At 36.9% G+C, this 19,293-nt stretch overlaps 1 protein-coding gene across 2 annotated transcripts in view; it reads right to left on the bottom strand.

Annotated features, from left to right (window-relative positions):
- Nucleotides 1–349: 349 nt before the first annotated feature.
- The window catches only part of LOC126457878 (uncharacterized), a 42,250-nt gene continuing 23,306 nt past the window's right edge, over nt 350–19,293 (bottom strand). The window contains exons 2-3 of one of the 2 annotated variants that reach the window (XM_050094548.1): nt 710–1,470; nt 350–620 (exon numbers count right to left, since the gene is read on the bottom strand). In XM_050094548.1, coding sequence (XP_049950505.1) covers nt 350–620; nt 710–1,173 — 735 coding nt within the window. In that variant the 5' untranslated portion in view covers nt 1,174–1,470. Of the gene's footprint in view, nt 621–709; nt 1,731–19,293 lie in introns of those variants that run through there. The other variant, XM_050094547.1, reaches the window with a different exon arrangement.

Genomic DNA, 19,293 nt, shown 5'->3' with positions numbered 1-19,293 from the left:
TATATTATTTGTGTTGTGCCCTTCTATAAGCATACCTCGCCGATGTGAAAGGGTCCACAGTTCTCTCCTATCCCAATACCCTTCCAAGTATTTCAATAAATTTTGATGATTTTCACCAATGTCCACTCTTGTTACATTATAGTTTACCACTGCTTCATTTTTTTGTTTGCGCAAACATTATTTTTTTGAAATTCTGGAAGAACTCGCACTGTTTTTGCTGTGGTATAGCATTTTTTGCTTTGAGAAGCCAGAACCACACTGCCTGCAGGACATGGAATATACACAACAAAGTTTTTTTTGTTTGGGAAGCACCTTCTAATCGCATTTTGTTCTGACTGGCTGTCGTCAGTCAGAAACACACTTGGGCCATTGATGTTTCCCCCAAAAATATTTTCCCCCCCACTATCTCTTTCAGCAACTCTAGTCCCATTTCTATAACTCCGCAGCTTTCTGAAGACATAATCAGAACTCCTAGTGGTAAACCTCCACACTCACTGTGAGTAAGTAAAACGAACACTCTGCTGCTATCATGATCCAGAGAACCAGTGGAATCCATAAATACAAGTTTGGAAGCAGCTTTTACATGAGTATGGACTTTTTGCATCAGTGGTGAGCAAATGCTGAAAAACAATTATACAAATATTAATAGTAGCTAACTGTATATGCATAAAGTTTTCATCAGACTACAAATTTGTAAATATACTCTTACCATACTATATAATCATCTTTCTGAATCATCTTGGCACACACAGCTCCAACTACGCTGTTGTATTCCTCTAACCTCTGTTGCAACAGCTGCTTTCCTTCTTTGTTGAAGTCTGTTGGCCCATACTTTCTTTTAAAAACTTTATTGAACAAATAGTGGTAAAAGTTGTAATCACGACACCTGCTTCTGTCTGCAAGGACTAAAGGGTAATCTGAACAATTCAGCTGAATTTCAACCTTTATTGACTCAAGAGCAGTGGCTGGTGAATGACCTCTTTCAAACAGGGATATTAATTTTTCTTTGACATCACTTGATGGTTGCCTAAATCTTAAAGCAGCAGCACTCTCAACACTGTGGTTATGACCCAACACCAAGTTAACCTCACACGGCATTTCCTTGTAGAGCATTGCTTTCTCTACAGACTTACCTCTGTATCTATCATGCACAGCGTGAATTGTCACTGTCATTTTTGATGGACAGTTAGTGTTTTTTGTTGCCCTTTGCACTGAACCATGAACTTTTATACTGCGAGTATTGTGGTGACAGACCAGCCTTTGTTTGAAAACAACATACTTTCCTCATGCAGGTTCAGTGCACCTTATTGTATAAGTTGTTTTTGTTATGTTTTCAAACTGTGCCTACCACTGTCCAAACTCCTCCCTTGTTTTAACAGCAACAAGGATGTTTAAAGATTTAATTTCTTGCACATTACAATCATTTCTGTGCAGCTCCAACACATGTGTTTTCCACTGCGGGAGAATTTCCTGTTAAGAGAGAAGAGCATGTATTACTATCACTTCTGTACTTGGCTTCATTTAAATTATTTCAGAGTTTTCCTCCCTACAGTAACATATATTTGATATAAGAAGTGCAGCAGGTATGTAGACACATGGTAGACCAGACCACAATTTCATAAAAACCACCAATAAGTACACATTTTACCTTGGGCAGGGAGGGGTAAAAACAAAACAATATTTAAACTTTCGAAATTTTGGGTGAAAAGCTTTTGTACTCGTCAGAATATGGTTAAAAATGTTTCATATTCACACAAACATTTCACTGAAAAAAGAAAAAATACTTGGGGGCACAAAAAAAGACCTAGTGACTAAATTGAAGAAAGTACCTACACAGGTGACAGGACAATAAAAGGATGAGGCAAGATAAAAAGAATTCATATAATGGTCTATTAGACATATCTATGTCAAACAAATTAATGTAGTATAAGTTTTGAGGAAAAGGGTAGATTTTTATACAGAGGAAATATTAACTACGTCCATTAATGTTACAAACAGTATTTAAACTAATAGTTTTGGCCTAAACAAATTTTTCTAGACACTTCAGTCTGATAGTTCCAATTCCAAATCTTAAGGGAAATGTTTTTAAGGGAAAGACAAATGGACATGTTGGTGTGCTCCTATAGATTATTTAATATTTCTGAAGTTTCTGGGTGATTAGAGCTGGGTGTTTGGTAAAATCTGAAAACCAATCCTTACTGGCAAAACTTCTTTTCACTGGTAAATATGCTTTCTGTAGTATCTGAACAAACTCAGCAACAAACTGTTTTACCTTGAATGAAGTTACAGGAAGGCCCATGTAGCCAAGCAAGTATACTCATCTTTACTGAGAACAGATCTTTGTGTTTTCAGAACTTTTTAGTATTACTCTCAGATACCAGTGGTATGTTTAAATTACAGTTGAGTAACAGCTTTTATTAACACCTGGCATTAATTTTTAAACTACCACAGCATACTCTGTGTCTTTCTCTTAAAGGTTGCAGTTTAATGTAATTTCTAGGCATTCAACACTACTGACAGTCTAACGATTTCCAAATTGAAATACAGAGAGTAAACAAAAAAGTTACTAATTTTTTTTAAAAAAAGCAAACACTATTTGTGATTAATCTGAACTTAGGACGCAGTCAGCTGCTCAAGATATGATTGCCTTCTGTTTGCTCCACTTTTCCTCCACCTTTCCAAAAAATGGAAAAAACAACTCACAGTTTACTATACATATGTGTTTTATAATTCCAGTACACAATGTTAATAAGTTTTAGCTGATTCTGAAACTTCTTATACATATACATGTTTCACATATATGTGAAACATAAGGAAAAAATGGCCTACGAAAGAAGCCTTCTTTTAAAAGTCTATGTGGGTAACAAGAAACATAAAAACCAAATTCGTACAGAAACATGTATTAAATGGTAATTTTCCAGTACCGAGAAATGAAAATCTGTCAAAATAGGTATACCGCTGTTTTATATTACGATTTGCGCGCGCTGTTTCATACAGTTATTAAATCTCCTGCTTACTATCACACCATTTAAATTACTGGAGTCCACAGCAAGATTTTTAAATGAGGATTTCTGATCAGGTAAACAAGTTGGCTGTACCTTCACCTTATTTCCTTCCATAACTTACTCTAATAGTGGCTATTTTTACCCGATCCTGCTTATTTTATTTTTACCCTACCAATACCCTATCTTTCATGTTTTATTTGATCCCCGTAACTCTATAATCTTAAGTAGCCAACATTACCAAGTTGCCAATAACAACTGTCAAGTGAGCAGTCTGAATTAATAGCTTCAAAAAGCAAGCAGAGAATACACCCACTTGAGAAATAGTATTAACTATTTCAATCTTCCTTTCGTTCGCCGACAACATTATCATTGAAAGCAATGAATTTCAAAGCTTAAAAAAAACATTAAATGTAGAAAATTCATACTAAATATGGTACTTACAAATACTTCAGCCTTTGGCTCGTCCACAACACTATCTTCAAACGAAATCATTTCGAAAATACAGTACGAGGACACGTTGACGCAGGACACGCATACACATACAGGGTCGACAGAAGCGTCCGATCCCACGCGTCGGCTTTGACCCGTGACGTAAGGGTGTTGTCGTGTGTGACGTCATGACGGCGCGGAGTTTGGTTTGAGTGTGGCTGTCTCCAGTTCTGTTTTATCTTATTTTATTTACTTTTCTGATCTGTTCGTTCTATCTCGTGAGATTTTTTTTTAAATTTAAAAACACTTATTACTTATTTTAATTATCTGTTTCCTCCAATTTCTGTTTTAGTTTATTATATTTATCTTTCTGATCTGTTCGTTCTATCCCGTGAGATTTTTTTTTTAAATGACAAAAAACACTAATCAGCTACTGAAGCATCTTTATCTTCTATGGGTTGCATGGATTACGACCCCTGGGGAGGTGGTGGGTATTCATGCATGGCTGTCTTCACTTACACGTTGTAGCTACGCAAGGCGTATAAATTTGTTTATCTTTAGTTTACCCCCCCACCCAAAACACCCCATTTTCCGCGCTTGTCCCGTTAGTGTCATTAGGCTTCTTGTGGAAAGTGTGTGTGTTTGTTTTTGTTTCCGCCATATTTGTGACGTCATGGGTCAAAGTAGACGGGCGGGATCGGACGCTTCCGTATTTCCCACATACAAGCACAATAGTGAGTAGTGACTAACACAAAATTTCGCGCGCGCCTGATGCACAGCACATTTTCATTGGTTGTCATCTGGTGGCTCCTTATTGGTCACTAGCTACAGTGCTCAGACAGTGTGGAGGGGAGATGGCTAGACCCCGGGTCAAGTCAGTGCTCGCAGTGAAGACATTACTATCTACGACTAAGGAATGACGTCATTGTTCAAAGCCGACAGGTTGTATCCCCTGCTACACTAGACCCCAAGTCTGTATAAACACTGTAGCCAACGTGTGACGTCACTTACGTCAACAGAGTTGTTTACAGGTCTAGTCACCAGGCAGCGCTGGCACGCTTTCAGCCTATCTGATGACGTCATAAAGTGATTCCTCGGGGTCCGCGAGACAGAAGCGTCTCGCGGGCCCCGAGGAATCATGACGTCATATCATGGCATGACGTCGTCTCTCATGCAAGCCAATATCGCTGGTAGTTTTCGAAACGCGGATATTCTTTGAACATGGCATGCTGATGCCTTGTGGATTTGTGTATGATGGCGGGATTTGTGTGCGTTAAAGCTTTTCAATCACGGAAAAAAATTGATAATACTTGCTGCAAAAGCACGTGTTTGCAGACGAGAAAGGATAGTTTATATTCCAGACAATGGACGGTAAGTAACTTCCGTTAGTAATGTTATCATGCACAAGAAAAGTAAAATGTATGGTAAATCTACAGAAATTTCATTCTTTGTGCCTGTAGTATTCTGATGTATTATGTTACTCAGTAAAGTTTCTTTCAATGCATCTATGAGGATTATTTGTGGTAACGGCGTATTCTCATAACAAATGGCTTCGGTATTTAAGTTGCAATCATCGTAACTTTTTCCTGATCAAAAATTGTGTAGTAACTGTATTCTAACAGTAACCTGCACATTTGAAAACTTTTGAATGTTCACAATTAATCATTGATCATAGTCAGTATTTTTGACAGTAAAATAGATATGAATTGCAGTGACTGAATCCAGGTTTGTGAGTGGTGTAATGTGTTTTTGTAATGGATGTTTCAGAGTTTCTGAAGTGAAAGTCCAAGGAAGAGAAGACAACGAGAAGTAGCTTTTTTGTCTGTTTCATGGTTTATAGGCCTACTGGGGAAACTTGCCACGTAAAAAAATGAGTAACGCATCCAGCTTGGTACCTCCATGGTGATGTGGAAATCCGAGCATTGTTAATAAAGAAATTAAATCTGTGTGTGTCTTTCTTTTGATTCCTTTATCATGTTGCTTATAGTAGACCAAATTTAATTAAAATACCCAGGTGATAATTTCAACATAAATTGGACTATGTGCATAGCTGCTTCTCACAGGCAAAGTATAAATATTCACCATCCTATGGCATGCGTGTTCACTAGTCAGTTATGGCAAAAGAAATCACTGACTCAAAGCATAATTTGCTTGGTAGACATAATTGGAAATGGCCTTTTTAGTTATAAGTTTACATTATTAGATTATAGTACTCCCTGAGAGATTATCTTCTGCATTTCTTGGCCCTGACATGATTAGGTCTGGAATACAGCAGTAAGTGTGCTGCTCTGCTGTCAGCAGCATGGTAGTCAATGTGTTAAGCAGTCTTTTAGGAACTAGTGTGAAGTATATACATCTGTACAGCCTTGGCTAAAAAGATACAGCTAGAATGCTAATTACTGTTTCAGGAATTATCCTTTACACAGTTAAATATATTATGTTAAATATGTATCTAAAACTGAATTCATGAATAACTTTGTAGCCATTTAAATAAAAATACCGCAAACCGAAAAATTGTCTTGAAATGGTAAGGGATATCAAATATAAGTAAATATTTTTCTTCGGTAAGATTAAAGTGTAAAATTGCTGATACCTGGTTGTTACCATGAGATCAGTGCTGGCCCCAGCAGAGCAATCTGCTGTGACCACCGGCACCTTCATGCCAGCCAATGGGTTAATACACAAAACAGGGCAGTGCAAGACTTGGTCCGTAATTGTCATTGGTTGAAGCAACTAAAATTAAATTTCTGAGGTATGCTGCAACTGTGTTATTGGTATATTCCCCAGCATGATTTAAAATCTTTGCATTGAAATGGCACTGACAGTGTGTAATATATTTTGCAACTGAGAATAGATAAAAATTTCTGTGGGAATATATTTCAAGAACCCCTCTCAAACCAAACCTGACAATTATATTGACACACCAGTAAACCCACCTGAATGGCACACTGGGTTACACAAGCATTAACTGTAGAATAGGTAATTTACACAGAAAACTTTTAATACAAATTTTATTGTAAAGCACACTGAAGTTAAGGGAAAGATGCAATGCCTAGATGAGATAAACATGGACACACAATAACTCGTTTTGCTCAGGTATATGGAAAATTAACTGTAGTATTATATGATGTATAACATATATATGACATATAACACATCTGAGGTGCAAATTTGTGGAGAGGAGAGATTGCATTGAACCTGTTGTGTATGGTGCATATTCTGTTGCAGTACTGGGATGATGTCATCCAGATTTCAAAATTAGGGGTCTTGTAATGAAACTCTCATCAGTTTTAATATTTAAAAATAAACACGCCTGAAAAAGGAAGCTGAATAGGACTTTAAATTCAATTGCAAAAATTTTCTTGTTTTGCACATTCACTGCAGCTGACACTTACAAGCTCGTGGCTAGTAGCTCTTATTGACCTTTGTGTCAGCCACAGTGAACATGTTGAAGATTTTAAAGTAACAAAGTAGTTGTTGACATTCTGGTATTAATGGACGGCAGCAGGAAACACAGCACTGAAATAATGTGAATGACTTAAACCAGGAATTAAGCAAGTCTACATAGCTTTGAACACAGTCATTTCACACTTCTCAGTCACTGCATATTTGTGTGCTATAACTAATACAGCAACCTTTCATTTTCTCATCTTTGATCTGGGACACATGTCACATCTTACTTATTTTCCTAGAGCAACTCTAGGTTTACTAGATCCACATTTCAGAGTTCTGGTAATTGTAGTCCTACTTCATGCTGAAAGTGTGGGTTGATAGCTGTCTCTTCAGATATGATCTCATCAACTGCCATTTCAGAAACTTGAAGGAAAAATGTGATTATTAAATTTTCTGTCAGTGATGAATATATCACTAACGTATATACATCACAAATATTCATGATGCTACAGAATAGTACAGGGCCATCTTCTGGAACACCTGCTGGGTAGACTAAACAGTGCACTTCGCATCCAGTGCATCAATTTCTTCATAGGTAGTATCATAGTACACTACTATCTCAGGCTTGATTGTTGCGATGCTCAATGAAACAGCATTATGCCTTGAAGACACTAAACTAACAGTCTTCTTAAGTTTTTGAATGAAGGATATAAGTAAGTAATATATCCAAAAACAATTAAGTTTTACATTTTGCTGTAAGAAACTCGTTTTGAATCTTTCCTTTTATTATTATTTTGTACATGTGTGACCTTTTTGTGTCCTCTTCCCAGTTTGACAAGTACATCTGATTAACTTAATGAGGATATTTATGGTTACAAAAAAAAAAAAAAAAATCCATGTGGTGACAATGCAACCTGCAAACAAAGATCATCTTCCAAAACTTTACGAGCCTAGGAAGTAAGCACAATGATTTGGACATAATAGCATGTTTTAATAAACCACATGTTTCAGTTATTACTGAGCACTGGTATACCAAAAAAGAACCTTATTATGCACCAATTAACAAAAAATTTCTGCTCGTCTTTCAGTAGGGATATCAAACCTTATGGTGATGTTGCAAAAGTGCCAATAGTTGGTGCTCAATTCCTTACATGTTGAAGGTGTTACTGAACTTTCTGCGATAAGCTATAGATGGGAAAGCTAATCTCTATCAATTGCTTGTAGAGAGAGATAGTAAATACTCTGGGAAAACGGCTGGGTAATAATGCTGATAATTGTTCACAGTTTAATGAAACCTTATCTAACACAAATCAGTTTTCACTCTTAAGAATGGCGAGTGGCATACACTGATCTAAAATTACTGATACGTAATACAGGGTACCCAGGACTTAGTACTGGGATACTTTCTTTTGTCGATTTATGTAAATGACAAAATACTGCTCCCCAAATTCAAGGATAGTTCTGTATGCTGATGCTACATCCATTGCATGCAAGTGTAAAGGTCATAAGCAACTACAAAAACTATGAAACTGTATTACAAATGAAATAATTCAGTATTTCTATGAAAGTCATCTCATTGTCAGCACAAGATAGCAGCAGTAATGGATTTTCACCCCACAAGACAGATTTTGAAATTCAGTTGTGCACTGAACTGATATTGTCATCAAAGAAAACTACTGCTTGGTTACAGTTAAACTTTCTATATTTAACATGTTATAACATGGAAACTAATTACTGTACAAGAACACAACTTGGTAGCATTAATGTCAAGGACATGAGCAAGAGAAATAATGCAGAATCAATTCAATTGAAACACTTTTAATGTTTCCAGAATGAGAAACATCCCCCAGGCAGTGGCTAAGCCATTTCTCCACTATATTCTTTCTTTCAGGAGTGCTAGTTCTGCAAGGTTCGCAGGAGAGCTTCTGTAAAGTTTGGAAGGTAGGAGACGAGATACTGGCAGAAGTAAAGCTGTGAGTACCGAGCATGAGTCGTTCTTCGGTAGCTCAGATAGTAGAGCACTTGCTCGTGAAAGGCAAAGGTCCTGAGTTCGAGTCTCGGTCGGGCACACAGTTTTAATCGGCCAGGAAGTTTCACTTTTAATGTGCTGCTACAGTACACCACACCAGTACCATTACTGGTGACGGTGATGGAGGCTGCTATGAAAAGCTTGCGATTTTATTCAAATCTGATGTGGCAAGTTAACAAAACTTTATATCCATGTGAGTAAAATTATTGTGTAGAATTGATAGCGCAGCTTCTTACAGAAGTCTTTTCAGAGCCCTTCGGAGTCTTTCACTTACATGTCAACATATTTACTCCCTAATAGTATTTGTTGTTCATAATAGGGGTAATTTTACTCTGTTCAGTGAAATGAACTTGCAAAATACTGGAAGTAAAAACTATGTCCATGTAGGCTATACATCCCTGCCTACGATTCAGAATGGAATATCACATTCTGATTGAAAGTCTTTAACAGGTTGCTGCTAGACATCAGGCAGAAAACTGAAAATCCTAAGGTAATAAAAAAATACAAAATAAAAAAAATATTTTATTAGCTTCTCCTTCTATAACTATAATTAAACATAATGTTTCGACTCACGAATGCAATTGCTAGTTAATGTTAACACTAAGGTTCAAATTAACAGGATTTTAATGTTACCATTATATGAACAGCTGACAGTACTCATTGTAAAATTATGAAATGACTTGTACAAAGTATGAGAGAAAAACAGCACTTAAAAGAAAAAAAAAAAAAAAAAACCTTTCTAGCTTTCAGGGTTGTTACTTCTTTCCTCTGGGAAGATGAATATAGTTTGTGACTGGAAATGAGGGGAAGATCACTTACACCACCCGTATAGAACAATTATGTGACACATTCATGAGTACTGCTCCAATGTTTGAGATCCAGGTCAGATTTAAGCAACACATTGAAGCAACTCAGAGTCTGGATGCTATATGGGTTACCAGTAGTTTCAAACTGTGTGTGAGTATAATGAGAATCCCTGGAGGGAAAATAATGTTCTTTTTGTACAACACTATTGAGAAAATTTAGAAGGCATGAGAAATCTGGGTTCGGATGGTAAATAGCCTTTCTTCCCTCTCTCTGTTTGCGAGTGGAACAGGAAAGAAAATGATTTGTAGTGGTACAAGGTACTCTCCACCAGGTACCATTTGGTTGCTTGTGTAGTATGTATGTACATCAAAATACGGAAGAAAATTGTGACTGCCTACTACATTAAGAAGTAATAGTTGAACTAACCTAAGCTTTGTGATTTACTTCAAATGTTTTGTCCCACTGATACACACTTGCATCTATAGCAGTCTTACAATTTGGAGATGTCAGTAGGCTTACTGCTTGGATCTATTAATATTCCCTCATTGAGCTCTTTTTATCTTAAGATCACATAAACTGGATTTTTGAGAAACTACATACAGGGAGATGTGATTGGCATATAGCTGTTTGTTTACAGAAAAACAGCGATCAAAATTTAAGCATATCGGTAACACACACTGGGCAAGAGCACATATCTGGGCTAGAGCACTATACTGGATTTCGCCCCCTTCCCCCCCTTTCCCTAGAAACCTTGGCTGGAGTAATAACTATTTGTAGCATAGTCTGAGGTCTACATTAGGTTGAAAAGCAATAATTTTGTCGACAGTTGTGGAACACAGCGAATGAGAAATAACGGTTGTGATAACAGACAGACGTGTGGCTTTGCCTAATATTTGTTTGCAGCTTATTTAAATGCACTTTCCCACATTTAATGCATTTCTCACAATAAAAAAATAAAACTACTGGGTCATCCCCAAAAAACATATATTAGAAAATGAACAATCATCCGACGTGTTTTGATGCATATTATTTACAGATATCGTACACAAACTGGAAAAATGCAATGGCCGTTCCACTACGTATCCTTTACCATATTTGATTTGTTTTTCCGCATTTGCTACTGCTGGTATGGGTTCAAAGACAAATTCGTGCTGCAAACGTCTCAGTGGTAGTTAGCCTACATTGGTAAGCTGCAGTTAATGCGTTAAAAACATTTATACACATTGTCCTCAATGCGTAATATGTGTTATGCTATAAATCACTCTGCCTTTTGACCAATAATTTGTTATCAATTGGCTTCAATCAATCACGTAAGACTCTAATGTGTAACTTTGACTACGCTGCGGATTATTATGTCACCATAATCCAGATTATTTGCATTCAAACCTTCTTTCTACATTTAATTCTGTTAATGGAAGCTTCATTCAAATAATCTGGATTGATTTGACGTTCCAAAACAATGGCTGATGACAAGTCAGCACAAACGCTGTGGCCAACGTGTGACGTCACTTACGTCAACAGAGTTGTTTACAGGTCTAGTCAGCAGGCAGCGCTGTCACGCTTTCAGCCTTACTGATGACGTCATGAAGCGATTCCTCGGGGCCCGCGAGACGCATGTCTGCGAGACGCACGTCTGCCAGAAGCATCTCGCGGGCCCCGAGGAATCATGACGTCATATCATGGCATGACGTCGTCTCTCATGCAAGCCAATATCGCTGGTAGTTTTCGAAACACGGATATTCTTTGAACATGGCATGCTGATGCCTTGTGGATTTGTCTATGATGGCGGGATTTGTGTGCGTTAAAGCTTTTCAATCACGGAAAAAAATTGATAATACTTGCTGCAAAAGCACGTGTTTGCAGACGAGAAAGGATAGTTTATATTCCAGACAATGGACGGTACGTAACTTCCGTTAGTAATGTTATCATGCACAAGAAAAGTAAAATGTATGGTAAATCTACAGAAATTTCATTCTTTGTGCCTATAGTGTTCTGATGCATTGTTACTCAGTAAAGTTTCTTTCAATGCATCTATGTGGATTATTTGTGGTAACGGCGTATTCTCATAGCAAATGGCTTCGGTATTTAAGTTGCAATCACCGTAACTTTTTCCTGATCAAAAATTGTGTAGTAACTGTATTCTAACAGTAACCTGCACATTTGAAAACTTTTGAATGTTCACAATTAATCATTGATCATAGTCAGTATTTTTGACAGTAAAATAGATATGAATTGCAGTGACTGAATCCAGGTTTGTGAGTGGTGTAATGTGTTTTTGTAATGGATGTTTCAGAGTTTCTGAAGTGAAAGTCCAAGGAAGAGAAGACAACGAGAAATAGCTTTTTTGTCTGTTTCATGGTTTATAGGGCTACTGGGGAAACTCGCCATGTAAAAAAACGAGTAACGCATCCAGCTTGGTACCTCTATGGTGATGTGGAAATCCGAGCATTGTTAATAAAGAAATTAATTCTGTGTGTGTCTTTCTTTTGATTCCTTTATCATGTTGCTTATAGTAGACCAAATTTAATTAAAATACCCAGGTGATAATTTCAACATAAATTGGACTATGTGCATAGCTGCTTCTCACAGGCAAAGTATAAATATTCACCATCCTATGGCATGCGTGTTCACTGGTCAGTTATGGCAAAAGAAATCACTGACTCAAAGCATAATTTGCTTGGTAGACATAATTGGAAATGGCCTTTTTAGTTATAAGTTTACATTATTAGATTCTATTACTCCCTGAGAGATTATCTTCTGCATTTCTTGGCCCTGACCTGATTAGGTCTGGAATACAGCAGTAAGTGTGCTGCTCTGCTGTCAGCAGCATGGTAGTCAATGTGTTAAGCAGTCGTTTAGGAACTAGTGTGAAGTATATGCATCTGTACAGCCTTGGCTAAAAAGATACAGCTAGAATGCTAATTACTGTTTCAGGAATTATCCTTTACACAGTTAAATATATTATGTTAAATATGTATCTAAGACTGAATTCATGAATAACTCTGTAGTCATTTAAATAAAAATGCTGCAAACCGAAAAATTGTCTTGAAATGGTAAGGGATATCAAATATAAGTAAATATTTGTCCTCGGTAAGATTAAAGTGTAAAATTGCTGATACCTGGTTGTTACCACATCAGTGCTGGCCCCAGCAGAGCAATCCTGCTGTGACCACCGGCACCTTCATGCCAGCCAACGGGTTAATACACAAAACAGGGCAGTGCAAGACTTGGTCCGTAATTGTCATTGGTTGAAGCAACTAAAATTAAATTTCTGAGGTATGCTGCAACTGTGTTATTGGTATATTCCCCAGCATGATTTAAAATCTTTGCATTGAAATGGCACTGACAGTGTGTAATATATTTTGGAACCGAGAATAGATAAAAATTTGTGGGAATATATTTCAAGAACCCCTCTCAAACCAAACCTGACAATTATATTGACACACCAGTAAACCCACCTGAATGGCACACTGGGTTACACAAGCATTAGCTGTAGAATAGGTAATTTATACAGAAAACTTTTCATACAAATTTTATTGTAAAGCACACTGAAGTTAGGGAAAGATGCAATGCCTAGATGAGATAAACATGGACACACAATAACTCGTTTTGCTCAGATATATGGAAAATTAATTGTAGTATTATATGATGTATAACATATATATGACATATAACACATCTGAGGTGCAAATTTGTGGAGAGGAGAGATTGCATTGAACCTGTTGTGTATGGTGCATATGTTGCTGCAGTGCTAGGATGATGTCATCCAGATTTCAAAATTAGGGGTCTTGTAATGAAACTCTCATCAGTTTTAATATTTAAAAATAAACATGCCTGAAAAAGGAATCCGAATAGGAGTTAAATTAAATTGCAAAAATTTTCTTGTTTTGCACATTCACTGCAGCTGACACTTAAAAGCTCATGGCTAGTAGCTCTTATTGATCTTTGTGTCAGCCACAGTGAACATGTTGAAGATTTTAAAGTAACAAAGTAGTTGTTGACATTCTGATATTAATGGATGGCAGCAGGAAACACAGCAATGAAATAATGTGAATGACTTAAACCAGGAATTAAACAAGTCTACATAGCTTTGAACACAGTCATTTCACACTTCTTAGTAACTGCATATTTGTGTGCTATAACTAATACAGCAACCTTTCATTTTCTCATCTTTGATCTGGGACACATGTCACATTTTACTTATTTTCCTAGAGCAACTCTAGGTTTACTAGATCCACATTTCAGAGTTCTGGTAATTGTAGTCCTACTTTATGCTGAAAGTGTGGGTTGATAGCTGTCTCTTCAGATATTATCTCATCAACTGCCACTTCAGAAACTTGAAGGAAAAATGTGATTATTAAATTTTCTGTCAGTGATGAATGTATCACTAATGTATATACCACACAAATATTCATGATGCTATAGAATAGTGCAGGGCCATCTTCTGGAACACCTGCTGGTTAGACTAAACAGTGCACTTCACATCCAGTGCATCAATTTCTTCATAGGTAGTATCATAGTACACTACTATCTCAGGCTTGATTGTTGCGATGCTCAGTGAAACAGCATTATGCCTTGAAGACACTAAACTAACAGCCTTCTTAAGTTTTTGAATGAAGGATATAAGTAAGTAATATATCCAAAAACAATTAAGTTTTACATTTTGCTGTAAGAAACTCGTTTTGAATCTTTCCTTTTATTATTATTTTGTACATGTGTGACCTTTTTGTGTCCTCTTCCCAGTTTGACAAGTACATCTGATTTACTTAATGAGGATATTTATGGTTACAAACAAAAAAAAGAAAAAACATGTGGTGACAATGCAACCTGTGAACAAAGATCATCTTCCAAAGCTTTACGTGCCTAGGAAGTAAGCACAATGATTTGGACATAATAGCATGTTTTAATAAACCACATGTTTCAGTTATTACTGAGCACTGGTATACCAAAAAAGAACCTTATTATGCACCAATTAACAAAAAATTTCTGCTCGTCTTTCAGTAGGGATATCAAACCTTATGGTGATATTGCAAAAGTGCCAATAGTTGGTGCTCAATTCCTTACATGTTGAAGGTGTTATTGAACTTTCTGCGATAAGTTATAGATGGGAAAGCTAATCTCTATCAATTGCTTGTAGAGAGAGATAGTAAATACTTTGGGAAAACGGCTAGGTAATAATGCTGATAATTGTTCACAGTTTAATAAAACCTTATCTAACACAAATCAGTTTTCACTCTTAAGAATGGCGAGTGGCATACACTGATCTAAAATTACTGATATGTAATACAGGGTACCCAGGACTTTGTACTGGGATACTTTCTTTTGTCGATTTATGTAAATGACAAAATACTGCTCCTCAAATTCAAGGATAGTTCTGTATGCTGATGCTACATCTATTGCATGCAAGTGTAAAGGTCATGAGCAACTACAAAAACTATGAAACTGTATTACAAATGAAAAAATTCAGTATTTCTATGAAAGTCATCTCATTGTCAGCACAAGATAGCAGCAGTAATGGATTTTCACCCCACAAGACAGATTTTGAAATTCAGTTGTGCACTGGAACTGATATTGTCATCAAAGAAAACTACTGCTTGGTTACAGTTAAACTTTCTATATTTAACATGTTATAACATGGAAACTAATTACTGTACAAGAACACAACTTGGTAGCATTAATGTCAAGGACATGAGCAAGAGAAATAATGCAGAATCAATTCAATTGAAACACTTTTAATGTTTCCAGAATGAGAAACATCCCCCAGGCAGTGGCTAAGCCATGTCTCCGCTATATCCTTTCTTTCAGGAGTGCTAGTTCTGCAAGGTTCGCAGGAGAGCTTCTGTAAAGTTTGGAAGGTAGGAGACGAGATACTGGCAGAAGTAAAGCTGAGAGTACCGAGCGTGAGTCGTTCTTCGGTAGCTCAGATGGTAGAGCACTTGCTCGCGAAAGGCAAAGGTCCCGAGTTCGAGTCTCGGTCGGGCACACAGTTTTAATCTGCCAGGAAGTTTCACTTTTAATTTGCTGCTACAGTACAGCACACCAGTACCATTACTGGTGACGGTGATGGAGGCTGCTATGAAAAGCTTGCGATTTTATTCAAATCTGATGTGGCAAGTTAACAAAACTTTATATCCATGTGAGTAAAATTATTGTGTAGAATTGATAGCGCAGCTTCTTACAGAAGTCTTTTCAGAGCCCTTCGGAGTCTTTCACTTACATGTCAACATATTTACTCCCTAATAGTATTTGTTGTTCATAATAGGGGTAATTTTACTCTGTTCAGTGAAATGAACTTGCAAAATACTGGAAGTAAAAACTATGTCCATGTAGGCTATACATCCCTGCCTACGATTCAGAATGGAATATCACATTCTGATTGAAAGTCTTTAACAGGTTGCTGCTAGACATCAGGCAGAAAACTGAAAATCCTAAGGTAATAAAAAAATACAAAGTAAAAAAAATATTTTATTAGCTTCTCCTTCTATAACTATAATTAAACATAATGTTTCGACTCACGAATGCAATTGCTAGTTAATGTTAACACTAAGGTTCAAATTAACAGGATTTTAATGTTACCATTATATGAACAGCTGACAGTACTCATTGTAAAATTATGAAATGACTTGTACAAAGTATGAGAGAAAAACAGCACTTAAAAGAAAAAAAAAAAAAAAAAAACCTTTTTAGCTTTCAGGGTTGTTACTTCTTTCCTCTGGGAAGATGAATATAGTTTGTGACTGGAAATGAGGGGAAGATCACTTACACCACCCGTATAGAACAATTATGTGACACATTCATGAGTACTGCTCCAATGTTTGAGATCCAGGTCAGATTTAAGCAACACATTGAAGCAACTCAGAGTCTGGATGTTATATGGGTTACCAGTAGTTTCAAACTGTGTGTGAGTATAATGAGAATCCCTGGAGGGAAAATAATGTTCTTTTTGTACAACACTATTGAGAAAATTTAGAAGGCATGAGAAATCTGGGTTCGGATGGTAAATAGCCTTTCTTCCCTCTCTCTGTTTGCGAGTGGAACAGGAAAGAAAATGATTTGTAGTGGTACAAGGTACTCTCCACCAGGTACCATTTGGTTGCTTGTGTAGTATGTATGTACATCAAAATACGGAAGAAAATTGTGACTGCCTACTACATTAAGAAGTAATAGTTGAACTAACCTAAGCTTTGTGATTTACTTCAAATGTTTTGTCCCACTGATACACACTTGCATCTATAGCAGTCTTACAATTTGGAGATGTCAGTAGGCTTACTGCTTGGATCTATTAATATTCCCTCATTGAGCTCTTTTTATCTTAAGATCACATAAACTGGATTTTTGAGAAACTACATACAGGGAGATGTGATTGGCATATAGCTGTTTGTTTACAGAAAAACAGCGATCAAAATTTAAGCATATCGGTAACACACACTGGGCAAGAGCACATATCTGGGCTAGAGCACTATACTGGATTTCGCCCCCTTCCCCCCCTTTCCCTAGAAACCTTGGCTGGAGTAATAACTATTTGTAGCATAGTCTGAGGTCTACATTAGGTTGAAAAGCAATAATTTTGTCGACAGTTGTGGAACACAGCGAATGAGAAATAACGGTTGTGATAACAGACAGACGTGTGGCTTTGCCTAATATTTGTTTGCAGCTTATTTAAATGCACTTTCCCACATTTAATGCATTTCTCACAATAAAAAAATAAAACTACTGGGTCATCCCCAAAAAACATATATTAGAAAATGAACAATCATCCGACGTGTTTTGATGCATATTATTTACAGATATCGTACACAAACTGGAAAAATGCAATGGCCGTTCCACTACGTATCCTTTACCATATTTGATTTGTTTTTCCGCATTTGCTACTGCTGGTATGGGTTCAAAGACAAATTCGTGCTGCAAACGTCTCAGTGGTAGTTAGCCTACATTGGTAAGCTGCAGTTAATGCGTTAAAAACATTTATACACATTGTCCTCAATGCGTAATATGTGTTATGCTATAAATCACTCTGCCTTTTGACCAATAATTTGTTATCAATTGGCTTCAATCAATCACGTAAGACTCTAATGTGTAACTTTGACTACGCTGCGGATTATTATGTCACCATAATCCAGATTATTTGCATTCAAACCTTCTTTCTACATTTAATTCTGTTAATGGAAGCTTCATTCAAATAATCTGGATTGATTTGACGTTCCAAAACAATGGCTGATGACAAGTCAGCACAAACGCTGTGGCCAACGTGTGACGTCACTTACGTCAACAGAGTTGTTTACAGGTCTAGTCAGCAGGCAGCGCTGTCACGCTTTCAGCCTTACTGATGATGTCATGAAGCGATTCCTCGGGGCCCGCGAGACGCATGTCTGCGAGACGCACGTCTGCCAGAAGCATCTCGCGGGCCCCGAGGAATCATGACGTCATATCATGGCATGACGTCGTCTCTCATGCAAGCCAATATCGCTGGTAGTTTTCGAAACACGGATATTCTTTGAACATGGCATGCTGATGCCTTGTGGATTTGTCTATGATGGCGGGATTTGTGTGCGTTAAAGCTTTTCAATCACGGAAAAAAATTGATAATACTTGCTGCAAAAGCACGTGTTTGCAGACGAGAAAGGATAGTTTATATTCCAGACAATGGACGGTACGTAACTTCCGTTAGTAATGTTATCATGCACAAGAAAAGTAAAATGTATGGTAAATCTACAGAAATTTCATTCTTTGTGCCTATAGTGTTCTGATGCATTGTTACTCAGTAAAGTTTCTTTCAATGCATCTATGTGGATTATTTGTGGTAACGGCGTATTCTCATAGCAAATGGCTTCGGTATTTAAGTTGCAATCACCGTAACTTTTTCCTGATCAAAAATTGTGTAGTAACTGTATTCTAACAGTAACCTGCACATTTGAAAACTTTTGAATGTTCACAATTAATCATTGATCATAGTCAGTATTTTTGACAGTAAAATAGATATGAATTGCAGTGACTGAATCCAGGTTTGTGAGTGGTGTAATGTGTTTTTGTAATGGATGTTTCAGAGTTTCTGAAGTGAAAGTCCAAGGAAGAGAAGACAACGAGAAATAGCTTTTTTGTCTGTTTCATGGTTTATAGGGCTACTGGGGAAACTCGCCATGTAAAAAAACGAGTAACGCATCCAGCTTGGTACCTCTATGGTGATGTGGAAATCCGAGCATTGTTAATAAAGAAATTAATTCTGTGTGTGTCTTTCTTTTGATTCCTTTATCATGTTGCTTATAGTAGACCAAATTTAATTAAAATACCCAGGTGATAATTTCAACATAAATTGGACTATGTGCATAGCTGCTTCTCACAGGCAAAGTATAAATATTCACCATCCTATGGCATGCGTGTTCACTGGTCAGTTATGGCAAAAGAAATCACTGACTCAAAGCATAATTTGCTTGGTAGACATAATTGGAAATGGCCTTTTTAGTTATAAGTTTACATTATTAGATTCTATTACTCCCTGAGAGATTATCTTCTGCATTTCTTGGCCCTGACCTGATTAGGTCTGGAATACAGCAGTAAGTGTGCTGCTCTGCTGTCAGCAGCATGGTAGTCAATGTGTTAAGCAGTCGTTTAGGAACTAGTGTGAAGTATATG

Source organism: Schistocerca serialis, chromosome 2 (assembly GCF_023864345.2).
Source record: "Schistocerca serialis cubense isolate TAMUIC-IGC-003099 chromosome 2, iqSchSeri2.2, whole genome shotgun sequence".
In the NCBI taxonomy this organism is placed as follows: Eukaryota; Metazoa; Arthropoda; class Insecta; order Orthoptera; family Acrididae; genus Schistocerca; species Schistocerca serialis.
This window is presented reverse-complemented; position numbering and strand designations above follow the sequence as displayed.